This window comes from Bos javanicus, chromosome 11 (assembly GCF_032452875.1).
Source record: "Bos javanicus breed banteng chromosome 11, ARS-OSU_banteng_1.0, whole genome shotgun sequence".
Taxonomy (NCBI): Eukaryota; Metazoa; Chordata; class Mammalia; order Artiodactyla; family Bovidae; genus Bos; species Bos javanicus.
Genome location: NC_083878.1, coordinates 67,027,049 through 67,047,996, shown reverse-complemented (window position 1 = coordinate 67,047,996; position 20,948 = coordinate 67,027,049). Strand labels below are relative to the sequence as shown.

At 44.0% G+C, this 20,948-nt stretch overlaps 1 protein-coding gene across 5 annotated transcripts in view; it reads right to left on the bottom strand.

Moving 5' to 3' along the window:
• ARHGAP25 (Rho GTPase activating protein 25) overlaps positions 1–20,948 on the bottom strand; it is a 94,200-nt gene that overhangs the window by 17,399 nt on the left and 55,853 nt on the right. For 3 of the 5 annotated variants that reach the window (XM_061432852.1, XM_061432854.1, XM_061432850.1), the window contains exons 4-5: positions 16,355–16,471; positions 322–529 (exon numbers count right to left, since the gene is read on the bottom strand). In XM_061432852.1, coding sequence (XP_061288836.1) covers positions 322–529; positions 16,355–16,471 — 325 coding nt within the window. Of the gene's footprint in view, positions 1–321; positions 530–7,728; positions 8,011–16,354; positions 16,472–20,948 lie in introns of those variants that run through there. The other 2 variants (XM_061432855.1, XM_061432851.1) reach the window with 2 other exon arrangements.

Sequence of the window (20,948 nt, the reverse complement as noted above, 5' to 3'; positions counted from 1 at the left end):
TCTGCTTCAAATCGTGCGCCTTGAGCTAGGCCCCATCTTTCTCCCTTAGTCCGCATTCCCCTCCCTGCATCTCCTACATACTTCTTGACTGACCTGCAAGGCCCTAGTCCTAGTTCATGTCCTTTCTCACACAAATGCTCAGCGTGCTTCTCTAACCATGCTCCAGGCTCCCAAATTCTGAGTTACGAGCAGAACAAAAGGCTTTTTCTGTTGCAAGCCAGGGATTTTGGAAGCATCTATGCAAGTCCCATAGCTCAACTGGTAGACAAAGGTCCTCTCAGCCAAGCAGGGCACAGGGGCGACGAGGTGAGCACAGCATACCTGTCAAAGGAGGGCCGCTCCCCCGCGTCAAAAGCATCTCTCAGCTGCTTCACCAGGTTGTCCTGCCCAGGCAGTCGGAAGATGCCCTCTTCGTTCAGACCATGCTCCAGGATGAACTCGGCACACTTCTCCACCAGGATGGGCACCAGGTGGGGGCCGAACTTCTGCTCATAAGCCACGGTCTCATCCAAGCGCTGGCCAAACACGGCTGGGAAGAGAGAAAGCAGAGCCTGCCCGTCACTCCAATTTCCCTTGGCAGAACTGAGCAGTCAAAGTGATAGGATTTTCTGCAATGATACTGAACAAAATATACAAGACAAACCACACGTCATATTTCCTGGGGCTCTAAAGTAGGGGCTGTCCATTTGAGGCTGTCGGTCAGTCTGTTTGTTTACATTTATAGTATTCAAAAGAACAACTCACTTTTAATGACTGCTTGTTTTGTGCTAGGAATTGTGCTAAATTTGAACACCTTTCCTCACTTAACCTTGACAGCCAACTGCATGAGATAGTATTGTTATACCTGTGTTACTATTAAAGATACGGAGCCTTAGAGGCGCTAATGAACTTGCCAAGGTCAGGTGCCAGGACACAGTACAAGTCAGAATTCACACCCAGGCAGTAAACGCAAGAGAAGCAAGTGGGCCATTTTGAATTCTGCGTGTGTCATTTAGCATTAAAGCATAATAGTCTATCATATGGATGTCTCATACTGTATTAAACCATCGCAGCATTTTAAATAATTTATGTTGTTTACTATGTTTTACTGTTGCTAACACTGCCACAGTGACCATGGTCACTAGCCTAGCAGAGGTCCAGGAATGTATCTAGTTCAATGTATAATTTCTAATTAATTGCTTAATTGATTAATTAACATTTGGATTGGATGAACATTGGTTTTTCCTCCTTTTGAACTATCTCCTTAGGGCCAATTCTCACATGTAGAATTACTAAGTCAAGCCGTTTGAACATTTTAATGACTATGGTATGCAAATTGATCTCCAGAAATATTTTTCCGAATTACACTGCCTCCAGCGAAGCATGTGTGGACCAGCTCCACCCAGCCCTGCCAGCATCTGGCTCTATAATTTCCCCACCCCAGCAGTGGAACAAGGTTAGTTTATGAATCAGGACACTGGCTGGCTACCCATTTCCCCACCAGGGCCCCATGCCCTTCCTGTCCTGGAGGTCAGAAGACAGTCACGGTTTCATTTCTGTCCTGCCTGGTTTTCTCTCTGGCATCATTAGGGCTCTGCTACACTGACCACTCCAATCCCTAGGACACTGTGCCCAAAGTCCTTTGGTTTTCCCCATGATTCACTCTCTGGTGGGTCCCCTTTATTTGGTCTCTAATTAATGTGTTTGCCACATGTAAGAGCTGCAGCCATATCTCTGGAATCTGGGTCCTCCTTACTCCCCACTGCCCGAGGCCAAGCTGGACTCCTCCCTTCCCTGCCTCTGCTGTGGTCTCCTTTCCTATAATTGTTCAAAATCCTCCTGCTATTTACCTTTGTAAACAACTGGTCTACCCAAGTATGCTTCCATTTTTAATAGTCACCCACTTCTTTCCCAATTGCCACAGCAGCATTTTTCAGATTACCCCTCAAAGCTCCAGGGGATCCTCATCACCTCAGACCTGCTGGGCTGTTATCTGTTTTACTTACAGCATTCCAGTGAGACTGTCTGCTTAAATATTTCTGTGGGTAAAAATTGAAAACCAGGGCCAGCATCCCTTAGGTCAGCAACTGGACCAGCCCCTACCTACCTTTCTGGCCTGACTTCCTCCCATGCCCCCAAAGGCACCTCACCCTGATGATCTCAAAGCCCACAGTACCCACCAGACTATACACTCTTGGACAGTCTCTTCTAGCTGCCCAGTCTGCTCATCTCTCTCTTCCCTGTCTACTAAGATTCTGTGTCTTCCTTGAAGTGAAAGTGTTAGTCACTCAGTCGGTCTGACTCTGAGACCCCATGGACTGTAGCCTACCAGGCTCCTCTGTCCATGGAATTCTCCAGGCAAGAATACTAGAGTGGATTGCCATTTCCTTCTCTAGGGGATCTTCCTGGCCCAGGAATCAAATCCCAGTATCCTGCATTGCAGGGAGATTCTTCACCATTTGAGCCAGAAGGGAAGCCCATGTCTTCCTTGGCTCAACTCAAATACCATCACCTCTGCCAAGACTTCCCTGACCCAGCCTGAGGAACTCCATCCTCACTCAATGCATCCATATCCCTTCTGTACTATCCCAATCCTTTTCTCACTGGGTTACTATCACTTATCTGCCCTGTGCCCTCTGCAAGACTGTAAGCTCCATAATGCCAGGAGTAGGCCAGGAGAGTCACCTGCCCTCAGAGCTTCTACTTCTTCTCTTGTCATTCACGTAATCTCTCAGTCCAACTCAACCTGATTTCACCCTTATGTTTAGCATGGGGACAAGGTAGACAGTCAAACAATTTTGCTGAATTACTTAATGAGCTATGCCATCTTTAATCAAGTGCTTTCCACGATTAATGACAATTTGAGCATTTCTGTAGTTTAAACCCTAACAGGGATGCCCTCAGTAAGTGAATCAGCCTCACACTGACATCTACTGAGTGCCCTGCATGTATCAGCATTAGGCCATGTGGAATGGGTTCTACAGACAAGGGTCTGTAAGAGGTGACTCTCACTTTCAATTAGCCTACTACCACGTTATGAAAATGAAAGGGCCCATGCAAAATGATAAGAAACAATTAGAGGGTGTCAGGAAATATACAGAATTAGTTTTCTACTTGTCTGTGAAAGGAGCTAGATAGATATTTGCACCAAATTGGAAGGAAACGATTAAATGATCTGACTTAAAGCATAGACAATGGGCATTTTAAAAATTCCCTTTGAGAGTTCTAGGGAGGGCACCTTAGACAGAAAAGCAGATGTGTTTCAGAGCAGTTGACATTTGGGCTCAAGGGGCCCACTGGATCACAGTAGAGAAAGATACCCCAAACACAAAGATGTCAGAGCTGTCAAATGTGAGCTCTATTTCTGAAGTCTTGAGGCAGATGATCTGAAATCAAGCTCCTTCTTACACACCTCTGCACAGCCTGTCCATCAGCTTTCCTCCTCATCTGAGTCTCTCAGCCTTGTTCCTGTGTTCATCGTCTCTTCCTCCCATGGTCCACAGTCACGACTTTCAATGTCATTCTCCCCAGGACACACATTTCCCAATATCCCTTTACCCTCCAGCATCTCCTTGGGTCCAAATTTTCAGCACACCCTTGAGCCTACCACCCATCCCCTCCCCTCTGTCTTAGCAGGTGACCTTGTCTCCTCTTGTCCTTATCTCCCCAAACGGAGAACATCATGAAAGAAACTGTGATCTCCAGTTCCTGCCTTTCCTATCCCCCCTCCTCTGTCCATCTGCCTGTCCTCTCTTGAAGGAAGAAGAGTACCCTGTGCTTTTGTCTAAGATGATGTTTCTTAAATGGGGGTACCCTACTTTTCTGTCTTTTCTAGGACTTCATTCTTTGATATCTTAAATTGAAAGAGCATCTGCATCTAAGTCTTCACCTGTTTATTAAAGAATCATTTCCCACCCCAGCTCTCCTGCAATCAATAAATACTTCCTTTCTTTTCTTCACCAATATGCTTACAGTGAAACATGTATGCTTCTGGAAAGAGTCATCCACCCTCATGGCCTCCATTGTTTCCCTTGTTATTCATGTAACCTCTCAATCTATTTCAATCTGGTATCCTCACCAGCATCTTCCCACCCAATCTGTTCTCTAAGATTTCTCATGCCCTCTTAATGGCCAAGTCTGACAAACCTAAACAGCATATTAAAAAGAAGAGACATTACTTTGCCAACAAAGGTCCCTATAGTCAAAGCTATGGTTTTTCCAGTAGTCATGTATGGATGTGAGAGTTGGACCATAAAGAAAGTTGAGCACTGAAGAATTGATGCTTTTGAACTGTGGTGTTGGAGAAGACTCATGAGAGTCCCTTGGACTGCACAGAGATCAAACCAGTTGATCCTAAAGGAAATCAATCTTGAATATTCATTGGAAGGACTGATGCTGAAGCTGAAGCTCCAATCCTTTGGCTATCTGATGAGAAGAGCTGACTCATTAGAAAAAGACCCTGATACTGGGAAAGATTGAAGGCAGGAGGAGAAGGGGATGACAGAGGATGAGATGGTTGGATGGCATCACTGACTCGATGGACATGAGTTTGAGTAGGCTCAGGAGTTGGTGATGTGACTCTTTGGTCACAAAGAATCAGACACAACTGAGCCGCTGAACTGAACTGACTTTCATTCATTCCACAATCTGCTGGTCTTCTCTGAAGACCAATGGTATTGATTCTTCTTCTTTCCTCAAGACTTCCTCCCTACGTGGCAATGAAACCATCCACCCTCATTTTAGTCTCATCTCCCTGCAGGCTCCTCTGCAGGTTCCTGTACTTGCCCATCTTCTACCTGCTCCTTCAGTGTGTCATTTCCTAGCATCCCAATTCAGACTTCTCCTCACTCTAGATGTTATCCTTGGGAAAGTTCATACAAGTCCATGCATTTGGATAGCACCCATAAATTGACACAAATCTGCATATCTGGTCCAATCTCTTTCTATAGATATCATCTCTGCCTCTCTCATTTCTTTCTCTCTCTCCTGTATTCCTGTGAACCCAATGTCTGATGGCAGTTCTCCCACTGTCTTCTCCAATCTCACTTTCATCCCACTCCCAACTCTCCCAAGTCACTGCTCCTTCTATAGATTTTCTCACAAGCAATAGCAATTCAGTCAATCATTCAAGCAGTAGGCACTTTCCTAGGCATTGAGAATACAAAGCCGTTATCACAAGGTACTAATTATTGCACATTAGAATGATGTGCAACACCCCTTCCTTCCTTCTTAACAGATCAGGACATTTTCAATTCATTTTAACCTGCCTCTCTTCTCAATCCTCACTTGTACTGCAAACATTATTGTAATGGGTGCTTCTGCAATTCTTTTTTTGCAAACTCCTTCCACTGGAATTCACAAAATCATTTGGCAAATATAGCTTGAGCATCTGCTGCAGCCCAGACTCTTTGGTAACTGTAGATTATGATAGAAGGGAAACCAGCCTTCCTCTTGAAAACTCTGGAGTGAAAGCCCTTCCTCCTCCCCACCGGGAAACCTGATTTTCCTGCAGCCTGAACTCAAATGCCTTCTCCTAAGAGGGACTTGGTTATTCCCTACATTGTGCTCACGGCACTCCCTGTGTATACCTCCATCACTTCTCATGTCGTCTTATGATGATTTATTTAAGTATCTCTCTTCCACTGGACTGTGGGTTCCTCAGAGGCAGACAGCCTGTCTGGCTCACCATCTATTTTTATCTCCTGGCACAGAGCCTGGCACATGACAGACGTCCTCACAGAGCTGTTACCTGCTGTCTCCCACTCCTCCTGTTCCTCGTCCCTTCTCTCTCAAAGGCACTCTGGTCAGCACTTCCCCAAACTTGCACTTGCCAAGGAAATCAATTTGTTGTTGTTGTTCAGTCACTATGTCTGACTCTTTGTGACCCCATGGACTGGCAGCATGCCAGAATTTGCTCAGATTCACGTCCATTGAGTCAGTGATGCTATCTAACCATCTTATCCTCTGCTGCTGCTGACTCCTTTTGCCTTTAATCTTACTCAGCATCAGGATCTTTTCTAGTGAGTTGGGCTCTTCCCATCAGTGGCCAAAGTATTGGAGCTCTAGCATCAATCCTTTCAATGAATCTTCAAGGTTGATTTCCTTTAGGATTGATTGGAAAGGAAATCAATGGCTTCTACATTTTTAAAGTCTGGTGATCAAATTCTCAGTCTTTTTCTGAACTGCTGCATCAGCAACATGTGACACAGCAAATCACCCCTTCCTTCTGGAGACAGTTTCTCACATGGCTTTCGGTTCTCCATTTATTTCACCAGCCTCATTCTCGGCCCCCTTGGATGATTCCTCCTTTCTCCCTGTCCGCTAAAGGTTAATGTCTCAAGCTTTTCCTTCCGCCTTTGCATGTACTTTATAATCTCATGACTTTAAATATCACCTATATGATGAAGACTCCAAACTTTCCAGCTCCAGCCTAGAAATCAGTGCAAGCTAGTCTTACCAACAAGAGATGACCACTGCCTGCTCTGGAGACACCAGGACCCCACAGATCCCTTCTAACACGAGGGCAACCTTGTTTCTTCAGTTTGTCTACATCAGGGTTTGTCACTATTCATGTCACATCACATGTCATGAGTTTGGAGTCCGAAATATCCCTGGAACTTCAAAGACCCAATCCTGAGTTCTACCTACCTCTGAATTCTGGATCCTGATTGCTAGAGTATCCTGAATTCTTTGATCCTGGGTGGACAAAGAATTCAAAGATCCTGCATTCTTTGATCCTGGGTGGACAAGAAATAGCCTAGCTATAAGGGAATAGATGAACTGAGAAATCTAGGGAAACCAGTGAAGGATCAGTGAAGGAGGAAGACAACAGACAGTGGGTTAGAAAGTACTCAAAGACCATTTCCCACCCCACGGATACTAAGAGGAGAAACCCAGCTCCCCTTTCTCTGCCCTCCTAGCTTGCACTCAGCCCTTCAGGGAACTGCCCTTTCTACTCTCTCCAACCACTCGTCCACTCAGAATTGCTCATTACTTTGGACCCGTTACCATTAACAAACGCATTTCCATCTAAACAGGTACAAATCTTAAGTAATTATAATATGCCATATAATTATTAATACATTTAATTAAGCTAATTTTATGACAAACTACCTTAAAAGTTTTCATGTGCTCTTTCATTTAGTCCTCATAAAAATAATAAATTTAAAAAAATAATAAATTAGATATTATTGGCCCATTTTACAGATGAGAAAACTGAGACTCAGGTTACAAATCTGTCCAAGGTCATATTAATGTTTACCCTGGGATTCTAAAACCAGTATACTTTAATCTTTCTTGTGTAAAGTTAGTGGAATAAAATTGTCCAGGTAAAATTTCAGACATCCAAAAAGCTCAAGGAGACAGAGAAAGGGGTAAACTGTCTAGTCTCCTCTCACAAGCCATCCTTCACTCCTTACTTCTCTAGCTTCCACCCCAGATTTGCTGGAAAACCCCTGAACACTGTACTGATTCTGTTAAGCACAAGTAGGATTAGCTGTCACCTCCTTTTTAATCTCATTCCTCCTTCATCATTGCTCAAACACTCCTGGATTCAGGACAAGAGCCCTCCCACCCAGCCTCCGGTCCAGCCCAGGTCACGGAGAGCCCCCTCTCTGCCTCTCTCTCCCACTCCTGTCCCCAGAGGCTCAGTCCTAGGAGCATCCCCCTCTCAGACAGGAGAGGGAAGGGGAACACTGGGCAAAGCGTCTTTTCGTGGAAGAAGCAAATCACAAAATTGGAAAGAAATACCTTTCTTTTGGAGCTTGGGGGTTTTCTTCCTGAAATTCCAGCAAAAGAACAGTGCCAGGGCAGGAAAGCCACAGCCCAGCTCCCACCGCGGCATCCTGGGGATATGAGGCATGGCGGGGGCCCAGGAATCGTACTTTCTGCAGGGCCAGCCTCAGACCTTCCCTCCTCCACAAGCTGCAGGAACCATTCTCTCTTGTTTCCAGATCAACACATGCTTGTAAACACTGCTCAGGTTCTGACTCCAGCACTGAAACCATGGGATCTGTCGGCACCTGCCCCTGGCCCTCCCTTCCTCCTTCCCACACATCTTCTCCTCCCCACTCACCTTAACACACATGACTCTTGGCTTTTAAAGAGTGAACATAAAGCTGTCAAGGCCCCCGCAATAAAAATAAGTGCCCCCTTTTACTTAGCAGCTAATTGTCAACTGCCATTCAAGGAGTACCAGGGAGGTGCGTTAAAAAAAAAAAAAAAAAAGAAAGCCCACACACAGCCCTTCCCAGCATCGCTCCATATATCAAAGCCTCTGGCAGGAACACAGGATTTCACTTAGCGCTGATGAAGCCAGCCCACCCTTCCCTAGAAATGAGTTGCACGTGGCTCAGTTGAGCCTTCAGAGAAAAGGATCTTGGAGGTGGGTTGCTGGGTAAAATGAGAAGATTTCCCCCCTCCCACTGAGAAGACTCAGCAAAGAGTGCAGCAAGCCAGCTAGGCGTGCCCAGGAGACTTGAAATGGACTCTTGGCGTCAGGGGGAAGACAGGAAAGGTCAGGGAAGGACTGCCAGGTAGGATCCTGGACAGTGTGATGCTGCCAACCAAGTTCATCCCTCCATGCACTCATAGAAATGGAGGACTCATCTTTGATACCACATTCTCTTCAATTATCAAATTCACTCCCATGTCTGGGCAATGTTACCCCTGAAACATTATGCAAACCTGCTTACTTCTCTCCATCTCCACCTTCCTTACCCTCATCCAAACCACCTTAGCATAAAGACCCAGCTTTAACCAGGCTATCTCCACTGTTCACACCTTCCTCTCACTCCAGAGCCCATTCTCCTTTCTGCCACAGGACCTTTGTACATGCTGTTCCTCTGGCTGAGACACTGTGCCTCTTCCCCCTTCTTTGCCTAGTTGGCCTTTTCTGGCCTTTCAGATAGAAGCTGAATCATCATTAGTTTCCTGAACTTCTTAATAAAGACGTTTTCCCCCCATATGGCATCATGAGATTTATTCTTCATGGTACTTTATGCAATTGTAATTTTACAGGTTTCCTTGGAGTTTTAACTTCTTTTCTGTGTCTTTTTACTAGACTATGAAAGTAGAGACTTGGTCTTTTTTTCTCTCCTCTTTCTCTCTCTCACTGTTGTACCCAGTGCTGGCATAGTGCTTGGTATATGCATGACACATGCTCAAGAAATACTTGTTGAGTAAATAAATATTTGTTGAGTATCTGTCACGTGCTGAGGCCTCAGGGGGAAGGAGGTGAAAGAATTAAAGAAAAGAAACAGAGACCATCCCTTGTAATGTCCCATTTAGCTAGAGAAAAAAGCAGGGCACACGGGGTAACAGTGAATTACAGAAACCATACTCCCTTAGGCAACACTGGGCTGAGGGTTGTGAAATTTTGCTCTGAGGGCTGCAGACACAGTAAGAAATGAGAGAGAAAAAGAACCCAAGGAATAGAACAATTGCATATTTATATGCTCCATGCCTAGTGCTAGCAAACACACAAAGACTCTTAAACTGTGGGACCTGCCCCCAGGCTCTTATATCCTGGTTGGGTGGAACAAAACTGCACACAACCTAGAGCAGCGCTTCTGTGCCCAGCGACGGCTCAGGAAAACCTCAGAGGCCAGCCTCCAGAGGAAGAGGGCAAAGCGGGTCCCCACTGAGGACCGATTTGCAAAGTGGCTAACAGCCTCCTGGGGATGGGCCGGATCCAGGGAAGCAGAGCTGTCTTACTAAAGGGAGGAGATGGTTTGAAGAAAATGCGCAGCTGGGAGTCTGGGGAAGAGTCATTTAAAGTTTAGGTGTGATCACTTCCCTTTCTGTTCTCCTTAATTCTAGAAAACTCTAGAATTGCATCCAGAACTTCCGGGAAAAATTAATCTAACCTTTCCAGACAGACCCTTAGGAAAAGCGTAGTAAAAAAAAGGAGCGGGGAGGAGGAGAGAGATAAACTGGTTGTCTAGGAAGGATCAAGACAGTATGGTACTGGCTCAAAGACAGAAATATAGATCAATGGAACAAAATAGAAAGCCCAGAGATAAATCCACGTACATATGGGCACCTTATCTTTGACAAAGGAGGCAAGAATATACAATGGATTAAAGACAATCTCTTTAACAAGTGGTGCTGGGAAAACTGGTCAACCACTTGTAAAAGAATGAAACTAGAACACTTTCTAACACCATACACAAAAATAAACTCAAAATGGATTAAAGATCTAAAGGTAAGACCAGAAACTATAAAACTCCTAGAGGAGAACATAGGCAAAACACTCTCTGACATACATCACAGCAGGATTCTCTATGACCCACCTCCCAGAATATTGGAAATAAAAGCAAAAATAAACAAATGGGACCTAATTAACCTTAAAAGCTTCTGTACAACAAAGGAAACTATTAGCATGGTGAAAAGGCAGCCTTCAGAATGGGAGAAAATAATATCAAATGAAGCAACTGACAAACAACTAATCTCAAAAATATACAAGCAACTCCTACAGCTCAACTCCAGAAAAATAAATGACCCAATCAAAAAATGGGCCAAAGAACTAAATAGACATTTCTCCAAAGAAGACATACAGATGGCTAACAAACACATGAAAAGATGCTCAACATCACTCATTATCAGAGAAATGCAAATCAAAACCACTATGAGGTACCGTTTCACGCCAGTCAGAATGGCTGTGATCCAAAAGTCTACAAGCAATAAATGCTGGAGAGGGTGTGGAGAAAAGGGAACCCTCTTACACTGTTGGTGGGAATGCAAACTAGTACAGCCACTATGGAGAACAGTGTGGAGATTCCTTAAAAAACTGGAAATAGAACTGCCTTATGATCCAGCAATCCCACTGCTGGGCATACACACTGAGGAAACCAGAAGGGAAAGAGACACGTGTACCCCAATGTTCATCGCAGCACTGTTTATAATAGCCAGGACATGGAAGCAACCTAGATATCCATCAGCAGATGAATGGATAAGAAAGCTGTGGTACATATACACAATAGAGTATTACTCAGCCATTAAAAAGAATACATTTGAATCAGTTCTAATGAGGTGGATGAAACTGGAGCCTATTATACAGAGTGAAGTAAGCCAGAAAGAAAAACACCAATACAGTATACTAACACACATATATGGAATTTAGAAAGATGGTTACAATAACCCTGTGTACGAGACAGCAAAAGAGACACTGATGTATAGAACAGTCTTATGGACTCTGTGGGAGAGGGAGAGGGTGGAAAGGTTTGGGAGAATGGCATTGAAACATGTATAATATCATGTATGAAACAAGTCACCAGTCCAGGTTCGATGCACGATACTGGATGCTTGGGGCTGGTGCACTGGGACGACCCAGAGGGATGGTATGGGGAGGGAGGAGGGAGGAGGGTTCAGAATGGGGAACACAAGTATACCTGTGGCAGATTCATTTCGATATTTGGCAAAACCAATACAATATTGTAAAGTTTAAAAATAAAATAAAATTTAAAAAAATAAAATAAAAATGAAAAAAAAAGAAAAAAGATACTGAATTTATAAATAAAGAATTGATTCAAAATAAAAAAAAAACACAATGAATGTGTGCAAATACTACCACTGCTTTGTAAATTATAAATATCTTTATTAGCAAGATAAAAAAAAAGAAAAAGCTGGAATACCAAGGTGCACCAAAATGTTGCTTTCCAAGGTGCAATATCGTGATTTATAATAAGAAATATATGTTTGCTCTTCCACCCATTTCCTGGCACAGAGTTCCTAAAACTCTTGGAATTTCCTGAGATGAGAGTGATCAAGTGTCTTTTGTTATGTTAAAGAGGTAATTTTTGGATCCTAGCTAAGAATGGGGGCTGGTTGCTAGGGGAACCAACCATGTGACTATTGGTTTGGAACTTTCAGTCTCAGCCTTCTCAGCCTCCCTGGAAGGGGAGAGGGGCTGGCGACTGAATTCAATGACCAGTGACCACTGATTTAATCAATCCTGCCTATGTAATGAAGCCTCCAGAAAAAAACAAACAAACAAAATGGGTTCAGAAAGATGTCAGGTTGCTGAACACAAGGAGGAACTGATAGAAGGGTGCGGGGAGAGGGCTTACCCATACCTTTCCTACACATATCTTCTACTTGTCTGTTCATGAGTTTTGTCCTTTTATAATAAACCAGTAATCTAGTACGTAAACTGGTTTCCTCTGCACTCTGAGCCACTCCAGAAAATTATTAGAACCCAAGGAGGGATTGTTGGAATTTCTAATCTCTAGCTGTTTGGTCAGATACATATGGTACAATATGGACTTGTCGAAGGCATATGAAGTGAGTGTGTGCTTGTGGGCAGTCTTGCAGGACTGAGCTCTTAATCTGTGAAACCTGAAGCTATCTCTTGATGCATGCGTGTGTGCTCAGTCACTCAGTCTTATCTGACTCTGCACCCCAAGGACTGTAGCCCACCAGGCTCCTCTGTCCATGGGGTTCTCCAGGCAAGAATACTGGAGTGGGTTGCCATTTCCTCCTCTATGGGATTTTCCCAACACAGGGATTGAACCCACGTTTCCTGCATCTCCTTCACTGGCAGGTGGACTCTTTACCTTTGTAGATAGTGTCAAAATTGAGTTCAATTGCATAACACCTAGCTCCTGTAGAAGAATTGCTTGAACTTGTGGGGGAACCCGCCCCCTCCCCACAACACATATCCGCCGAAGTTGGTCCCAGAATCAGACACGGTTATAGGCGTGTTCAGAATCACTTCCAAGGCAGGAAGAGCCATGGGGAAGAAGTTAGGTTTGCGTGGGAACCACGTGGACTATCTCTCCCATCACGGGAGTTAGAAAAGGAACTGGGGCAGGAAGAAGCCTCAGCTCTGCAGAACTGTCATGAGAATGACTTGATGGGAAAAGGGCTTAATATTAAACAGGACGATTGGGGCAGGGCTTGCTGACGTGGTATTTGAGCAAGGACTTGAGCAAAGCAAAGGACCAAGTCACACAGCTGTCTGAGAAAGGAGGATTACGGACAGAGAAAGCAGTAAGTGCCAGGGCCCTGAGACAGGACTGTGTCCAGGGTGTTTGGGGAAGAGCACGAAGGCTGGTGAAGCTGGAATGAAATGAGCACTGGAGAGGGTTCTAGAAAACAAGGTTGGAGAGGTCACAGGGATGGGGGCAGATTGTGTACAGGTTCATCCTAACGCTTCTGACTTTTCCTCTGACAGAGAAAGGAAGCTATTGGACTGTGATGAGTAAAGCAGGATCTTGATATGACAGAGTTAACAGGCTTGCTCTTCTGCTCTGTTGAAAACAGACTGTAAGATGGAGAGGCTGAAAGCCTGGAGAGAGTGTGGAGATCAAAGCCGCACTTGGAACAAGACAGTCTGGCATCTCAACTCGGATGGTGGTAGTGAAGGTGGTGAGACGTGATTAGGTTCTGGGTGAAAAAAAGTCATAAGAAGTTTCATGAAGAGCTGGAAAAAGACAGCAGCAGCAGATCTCAGTGTCTTCCCAGTGTCTGAAGGATGTGCCCTGGGGATCCAGTAGACGCAGATGCGCGGCACTTTACAGGGCAAAAGAGGGCCCCCTACAGAGACAGTAGCCTTGCTGCTGCCCCTTGATACCTGGGCCCCTTGGAAAAATCATTTACTTCCTCAGGACTGGACTGTCCTGACTTAAAAACAGGAAAAGCAAATGTCTGACTTGTCCCATGGCCTCAGACTGGACTCTGCTGTCTTCAAATGCCTTCTCATCCTGAGATCTCTGAGTTTGGTTCAACGGAAAACTTTTAAGGGTCTGATATGCCACATCAAATCCAAACCTTGTTCTCTGAATAAATAAATAGTGCCGTGCTCTTATTTTTCCTCCCCTGGACTTTCCTCTGCCTACAGGACTTATGCTTGACTTGCTTTTGATGGTGGTGGCCTCCAGGTGGGGTGAGGAGGAAATCCCCGTTTGTGTTATGACTGTAGCAGCAGTTCACCCTGACAAGGCAGAGCAGAGCACCACAGGGGGCACGGATGCTGGTCACAGCACAGCCACAGCATTCTGACTCAGAACAGGTACATATTTTAGAAGGTATCTACTACCCTTGTCAGTTTAGTGAAAGCACTGGATCCAGGAAAGAAAACGTCAACCATCTCACAATCCCGGGCAGTAAGGAAGGTCACAGATAAGACCAGCCAGGGTGAGCATCACCGAATAGACATTTAATAAATAAACATCTCATCTCTACTAGATTAGCACCCCCAAAAATGCCATATTTAGGAATTGGGAAGTGGTTAATGAAATCACACTTTTTTTTTGGTAATAGGTTGCAGCTCTTTGTAGGAGGCAGGCACTCTTGAGTTGGGCTGTCCCATCCAAGTCACTTCTGTTCTCACAGCCCACCCCTCAACCCCCCATGCAGGTCATAGGACAGCATCCCTGCCCCTGATCCTGACCACAGCTGAGCCAGGAGTTTGGAATGGGGCCATGGTAGAGGCTGAGCTCATACTGTTCATAGGGTTCTCCAGGGAAGAATACTGAATGGGTTGCCATTTCCTTACACTTTATCAGAACCCTTCACTATGACCCATCCGTCTTGGGTAGCTCTGCAAGGCATGACTCATAGTTTCATTGAGTAACGCAAGTGCCTTCGCCGCAAGGCTGTGATCCATGAAAGGGAATGAGCTCAGCCTCTGCTGCCACCCCATTCATTGGAAGCACTGTTGCTGAAACTGAAGCTCCGATATTTTGGCCACCTGATGTGAAGAGCCGACTCATTGGAAAGGACCCTGATGCTGGGAAAGATTGAAGGCAAAAGGAGAAAGGGGCGACAGAGGATGAGATGGTTAGATAGTACCACTGACTCAATGAACATGAATTTGAGCAAACTCCGGGAAATACTGGAGGACAGACGAGCCTGGTGTACTGCAGGTCCATGGGGGTCGCAAAGAGCTGGACAGGACTTAGTGACTGAACAACAAGAGGTTGAGCTCAATCTCCACTGGTAGTTAAGAGAGAAATACAGGAAAGCTGGAGCTAGCACAGCAGTATTTGGGACTGGCATGAGTGGTAGAGGGCTGTTAACTAGATGAAAACAGACAAGAAGGCAGAGAAAAACAGAATGAACAGCTGCATGGCCCCTCAGAAACAAACAGGATAAGCTCATGCTGATCAGTTCTCAGTCTCAGCTCCTTGAGTCCTCCTGGAAGTTCCTGCCCTTGGTTTCCTGAAGGAGCGACTACAGATGCCCAGTGCGTCCCTCTTTCTTGTTCAACATCATTTGCATACATTTTTCCAATTAAGATTATACAACCATTTTGGAAAATTAAACTATAAAATAAAAGGCATTGAATTGCATATAACCTATGTTTATCATCCTGGGGAAGAAGTGTGTATATATGAACACTGGCTGAAAGGAAAATATAAAAATATCTTCGGTAGCCTTATGGGTGGTTATTTTCCTATATTTTTTCAAATGTCCACAAAATTGTTAAGGTGCTCATCATTTTTGAAAGAAATAATTGGGCAATTAAAAAATACATAATATTTGAGTTGTAAAAGCACCCCCTCCAATGATTTATAAATTAACAGGCAGCATAACTGATAAATAATCATGTATTACACAGTTATCCTGAAGTTGACAAAAATGAGTGTCTTCTTAAAAAAGTTGAATACACTCATTTGTGTTATGTGGTCTCTTGAGATCATGTCCACATCAGTTCTTTCATATTTTTTAATGACATGAAAAATCACATACTGGATTCACCTGTTTATTAATTTCATTTTTTTTCACATTAGTTATTCACAGGCAGGGCTCCTGGTGGACACAACATCAAGTATGTCAGAGAGCTCAAATACTCAAGCTTGTAACCTTGAACTTGAGCTTGTACACTCAAATACTTGTAAGCCAGAAAAGTGTTCAGTTCTGAATTCATTGCATACCTATTACACTAGACACAAATCCAGAACCTCTCCCCAGTCTGACCCCCACAGCAACTTTCCTTTCCTGTGCTGATCAGCCTTACTTATGCTTTTAGCATAGATCCTGCCATCAATGCTTTTAGGTTCCGAAGTCCCTATAACTGGGCAGACTCTTGGTACCGCTGAAGGTTAGTGCTGCTGGAGACTGGCGTCAGCTGCTCCAATCCATTCATTTTACAGACAAAAGCACTGTGTCCAGAGAGGAGAAAGGACCACTTCAGGGCATCACACACATTTGTCGATGAGTGCAAACACAGATCTTTCCAGCCAATCTAGAGTTGGCTTTGATATCACTGGGGGAGGGAAGTTAGAGCCTTGGCAATGAGCACGGCCTCAGAGTTGTCCCCTCGTGGTCTTCTTTGAACACTGTTCCAGGAAAGATCATGTCTGAAACTACTTCCTTCCCATCTCTGAGATGTCACAGACACCTGTTCAGAAAAGCCTGCAGGGGTCCTTACCTCCAGAGGGCGTGCCAGAGACTCTCCTAAGGAATTTAACCCACTCCTCCATTTCCGCCTGGGAGCTGGCCATGAGGACATAGGAATCCTGTCCTGTACGACTCTGGTCACATGAGGCTGGAGGAAGAAGTAACATTAATGAAGGTCTTACATTTGCCAGGGAGTAGAGCAAGGGGCAGCAAGGGGGAAGTCAAGCCTGAATTGCTTCTTTGGTCCAATTAAACAATCAGTCAAACAACACAAAAGCATCTACTTATTCCCAGAAGAACTGAATATCCATGCACCTTTGCTGTTTTTGCTGAAACTCCCAATTCTATAGATGAATCACTGAACCCAGTGGTTGACAATTGAGTTGATTTGGGCTGAGATCTGCTCCCTTGAATGACAGAAGCCATTTCCTACCAAAAGTAAGAGGAAGTGCGAGGGGCAATGTCAGTACTAGAGGAGACAGGCTCAGCCCGTACAAGTTTTGAAGACTTCAGTCTATCACGCCAGTCATGGATACTTTCTTCGGCTACCCTGAGCTCAGCTGTGGGTGTGGGAAAGGAAACAGCAACTCAGGAGGGAGGGACAGTGAGCACACAGGTGTCTGTCTTGTGAATCAGTGCTTCTTGTTCAGGATTACTGCTCTCCTGCCTGCACGAGACATTGCAAACAGTGGCTATTGATACATAGTTGACAGACCAATGAAGTCTGTTTTCACTTTAAACCCAATATTATAGACATACATCTGTAGTATGTCCTGGGTTGGAGTTGTCAATTGGACAAAAGGGTAGAGGAAATGACGAGGGGGCAGAGTAGGGACCGGAAACCGAGACAAAGAATGAGAGAAAGTGACAGAGACAAGTAGGGAGAGAGAAGGAGAGGCGTAGAGAGGGAACCCGTCAAACATAGGTCTTAAAAACAGCAAGAAAGTAAGGGCAACGACAAGATACTATTAAATCTCAAACTGTTCTAGGGGATATCAACCCATTCTTTTCAAAATATGAGGGCATTTCCTTCAAAAAGAGTTTGTTCTACTACCATATGATCCAGAAATTCCACTCCTGGGTATTTATCAAAAAAACAAAAGAAAAAAAAACCCCACTAATTTGAAAAGATACAAACACTTCAATGTTCATAGCAGCATTATTTACAATTACCAAGATATGGAAGCAACCTAAATGTCCATCAACAGAAGAATGGATAAAGAAAATGTGGTATATACATACAATGGGATATTACTCAGCCAGTAAAAAAGTATGAAATTTTGTCATTTGCAGCAACATGGACGAACTTGGAGGGCGTTATGCAAAGTAGAATAAGTCAAACAGAGAAAGATAATTATTGTATGATATTGCTTATAGATAACATCTAAAAAATACAACAGACTAGTGGATATAATAAAAAAAAAAAAGAGACGCAAACTCATAGATATAGAAAACAAACTAGTGGTCACTAGTAGGGAGAGGGAAGTAGAGAGAGAGAATCTGGGGTAGAGGATTAAGTGGCACACACTATTGGGTATAAAATAAAATAAGCTACAAGGATTTATTGTACAACATGGGGAAGATAGCCAATATTTTATACTAACTATATATGGAGTACAACCTTTAAAAATTGTGAATCACTATATTGGACACCTGTAATTTACATAATAATGTACATCAAATAAGTTGAATTTCTTTTAGATGTCAGAAAACATAGTCCCAATTTTATTTGTTTTTTCATTTATTTTTTTATTTGAGTATTATTGCTTTATAATTTTGTGTTAGTTTCTGCTGTACAGCAAAGTGAATCAGCTATATGTATACATATACCCCCTCCCTTTTTAGCGTCCCTCCCCCGCACCCTCCACCCTACCCCTCTAGGTCACCACAGAGCACTGAGCTGAGTTCCTATGTTATACAGCAGCCTTCCACTAGCTGGCTATTTTACATGCTAGTGTCTGTATCTCAATGCTACTCTCCCAATTCATCCCACCTTCCTCTTCCTCCACTGTGTCCACATGTCCCTTCTCTATGTCTGTGTCTCTATTCCTTCCTGGCAATAGGTTCATCTGTTTTAAAAAAAAAAACTTTTAAAAAGAACCTGTTATATCTGCCCAGTTGGGCCCAAACCTGTATTTTCTTTCATAGCAACAGAATACTTCCAAAGTTCCTCTGTTTCCAGTCTCTTGAACCCACCTTAAAATTACCCAGTCTCACTTTCTTTATGCTTTGGAGAAACCTGATTCTGTAGCCTGGCATGCTACAGTCCACGGAGTCACAAAGTCAGACATGACTTAGTGGCTCAACAATGACAACAAACCTGATTCTGAATCCATCTTATCATTGGGTCATCAACAGCTCTTCTGGTCTCAGTCCATGGAAGCACTGGCTATTGAGGAACATCCAGATGTTTCCAGAAGTAAAATAGGCAGTAAAAAGCCCTCGGGGAAGAACTAAGGAATCCCAAAGGAATCACAATATCCCTTTGAAGTAGAATGAGGCTCTACTATCATTTCTGCTCCACAAATAAATGAAGCCCAGAGGTGCAACGGGCCTTGCCCATTGGTACCCAGTAAGTACTAAGTCACTTCAGTCATGTTCAACTGTTTGCAACTCTATGGACTGTAGCCCACCAGGCTCCTCACCCATGGGATTTTCCAGGCAAGAATACTGGAGTGGGTTGCCATTTCCTGCTCTAGGGGATCTTCCCGACTCAGGGATTGAACCCACGTCTCTTATATCACCTGCATTGGCAGGCAGCTTCTTTACCACCAGCATCACATGAGAAGCCCAGAAGTTACCCAGTAAGTTACCACCACACTCAGGGCAAGGCTACAGATCTTTCTCTCAAGAGTCTCCATCAGCCCATGGTGCTTCAAATTTGACCTTGGCCAAAATTCATCTGGTGTCTTCCATCACGCCTACACTCCAGTCTGAGAGAACATGCCTTTCAATTCACACTTATTCCTGAGAGATTCGTTTGGTTGCATAATGGCAACAATTAAGAAATACCCAGATCTTGATGTTTCTAAATAATCAGAGCTTCTATGACTGATCTTTCTGATCAGAAGAGCTGATGACAAGATGGATTCAGAAGTAGGTTCTCTCAAAGGCTAAGGAAAGTGAGGCTGAATGAGATTAAGATAGATTTGAGAGACAAGAACCACAAGGAATTTGAAAGTTCTTGTTGCCCTACAAACAAATGAGTGTTTAGACACACTGAGGTGCTAGGAAGAGCTGTCTTTGAGAGAAACTGTTTGACATTAATACAAAGCCCAAGAACAGCAGCTCTGCCCTCAGACACATACTTTCTCTGACTTAAACAGTCTGTTCAGCATGTGTCACCTATTGGGCTGTTTCTCTTGTTAGGAACCTGCCTTTTTTTTTTCCCTTGCCTAAGGAACTCCTAGCCAGCCTTTAAAGTCAAAGTTTAATTGCTCAGTTGTGTCCAACTCTTTGTGACCCCATGGACTGTAGCCTGGCAGGCTCCTCTGTCCGCAGATTTCTCCAGGTAAGAATACTAGAGTGGGTAGCCATTACCTGCTTCAGGGGATCTTCCCCACCCAGTGATCAAACTCTGGGTCTCCCTTATTGCAAACAGATTCTTTACCATCTGAGCTATCAGAGAAGCCCATCCTTTAAAATATAGTACAAATGTTATTTTCTCTAGGGACCCTTCCTTCACATCTCCCCTCCCATTCCAAATCTAGTGGGGAGTTTTTTTTCTAAATCTCTTTTAACATCATATCCTTACTCCTATGGAAGCAGTAGCTAAATTACCCTGAACATTGTTTTCCTTGTCATTAAAATCGAGTTAACTACTTAATACTAAAACAAAAATACAAAGCTAAAGCCTTGATCTTCTACATGCACAAATCTCAGCAGAGCCAGCTTTCCTGTTTGCATGAAAACCTTGAAGTCAACCTTGACTTCTCTTTGCTACATCTAATCTGTCAGCAAATGAAGTACTCTCTGTCTTCAAAATGTGTCCAGAAATTGCTTTATTTCTCACCTCCTTCATTGTCTCTATCACTCAATTGTATAATTGCAATAACCTCCTCTCTGCTGCTCCTGCTATGACTTTGCCCCTTTTTAGCCTCAAAAGAGTTTTAAAACAAAAGTTAGATCATGTTACTTCTCTGCTCAAAACTCCCAATGGCTTTCCATCCTTCCAGCACAAAATCAAACTTTGTGGTTACTGACCAGTGCCTGTGAAATTTGGGCCCACCCCTGACCAAATCGCCTCCTCTTCTCCCCTCTCAGCACTCCACTGTAACCACCTTGACCGCTTTGCTGTTTCCTGAACATGAGAAATAGGCTCAGAGACTTGCACCAGCTGTTCCCTTCCCTGGAATGCTCTTCTCCAGATACACACTTGGCTCATGCCTTCACTTCCTTCAGATCTTGGCTCAAAGGTCACCTTCTCAATGATGTCTATTCTGCCTGCTCTCCTTCAAATGATAAATCAACAGTTGCCATCCCCACTTCACCCAGAACTGCCTCTCTCTTACTTTGTTTTCTTCTTATAGTACTGATCTCATCATAAAACTATACAATGTACTCATTCATTTAGCTTGTTGTCAGTCTCCTCCCTTGATTCTAAGCTGCTTACAGGCTGTTTCATT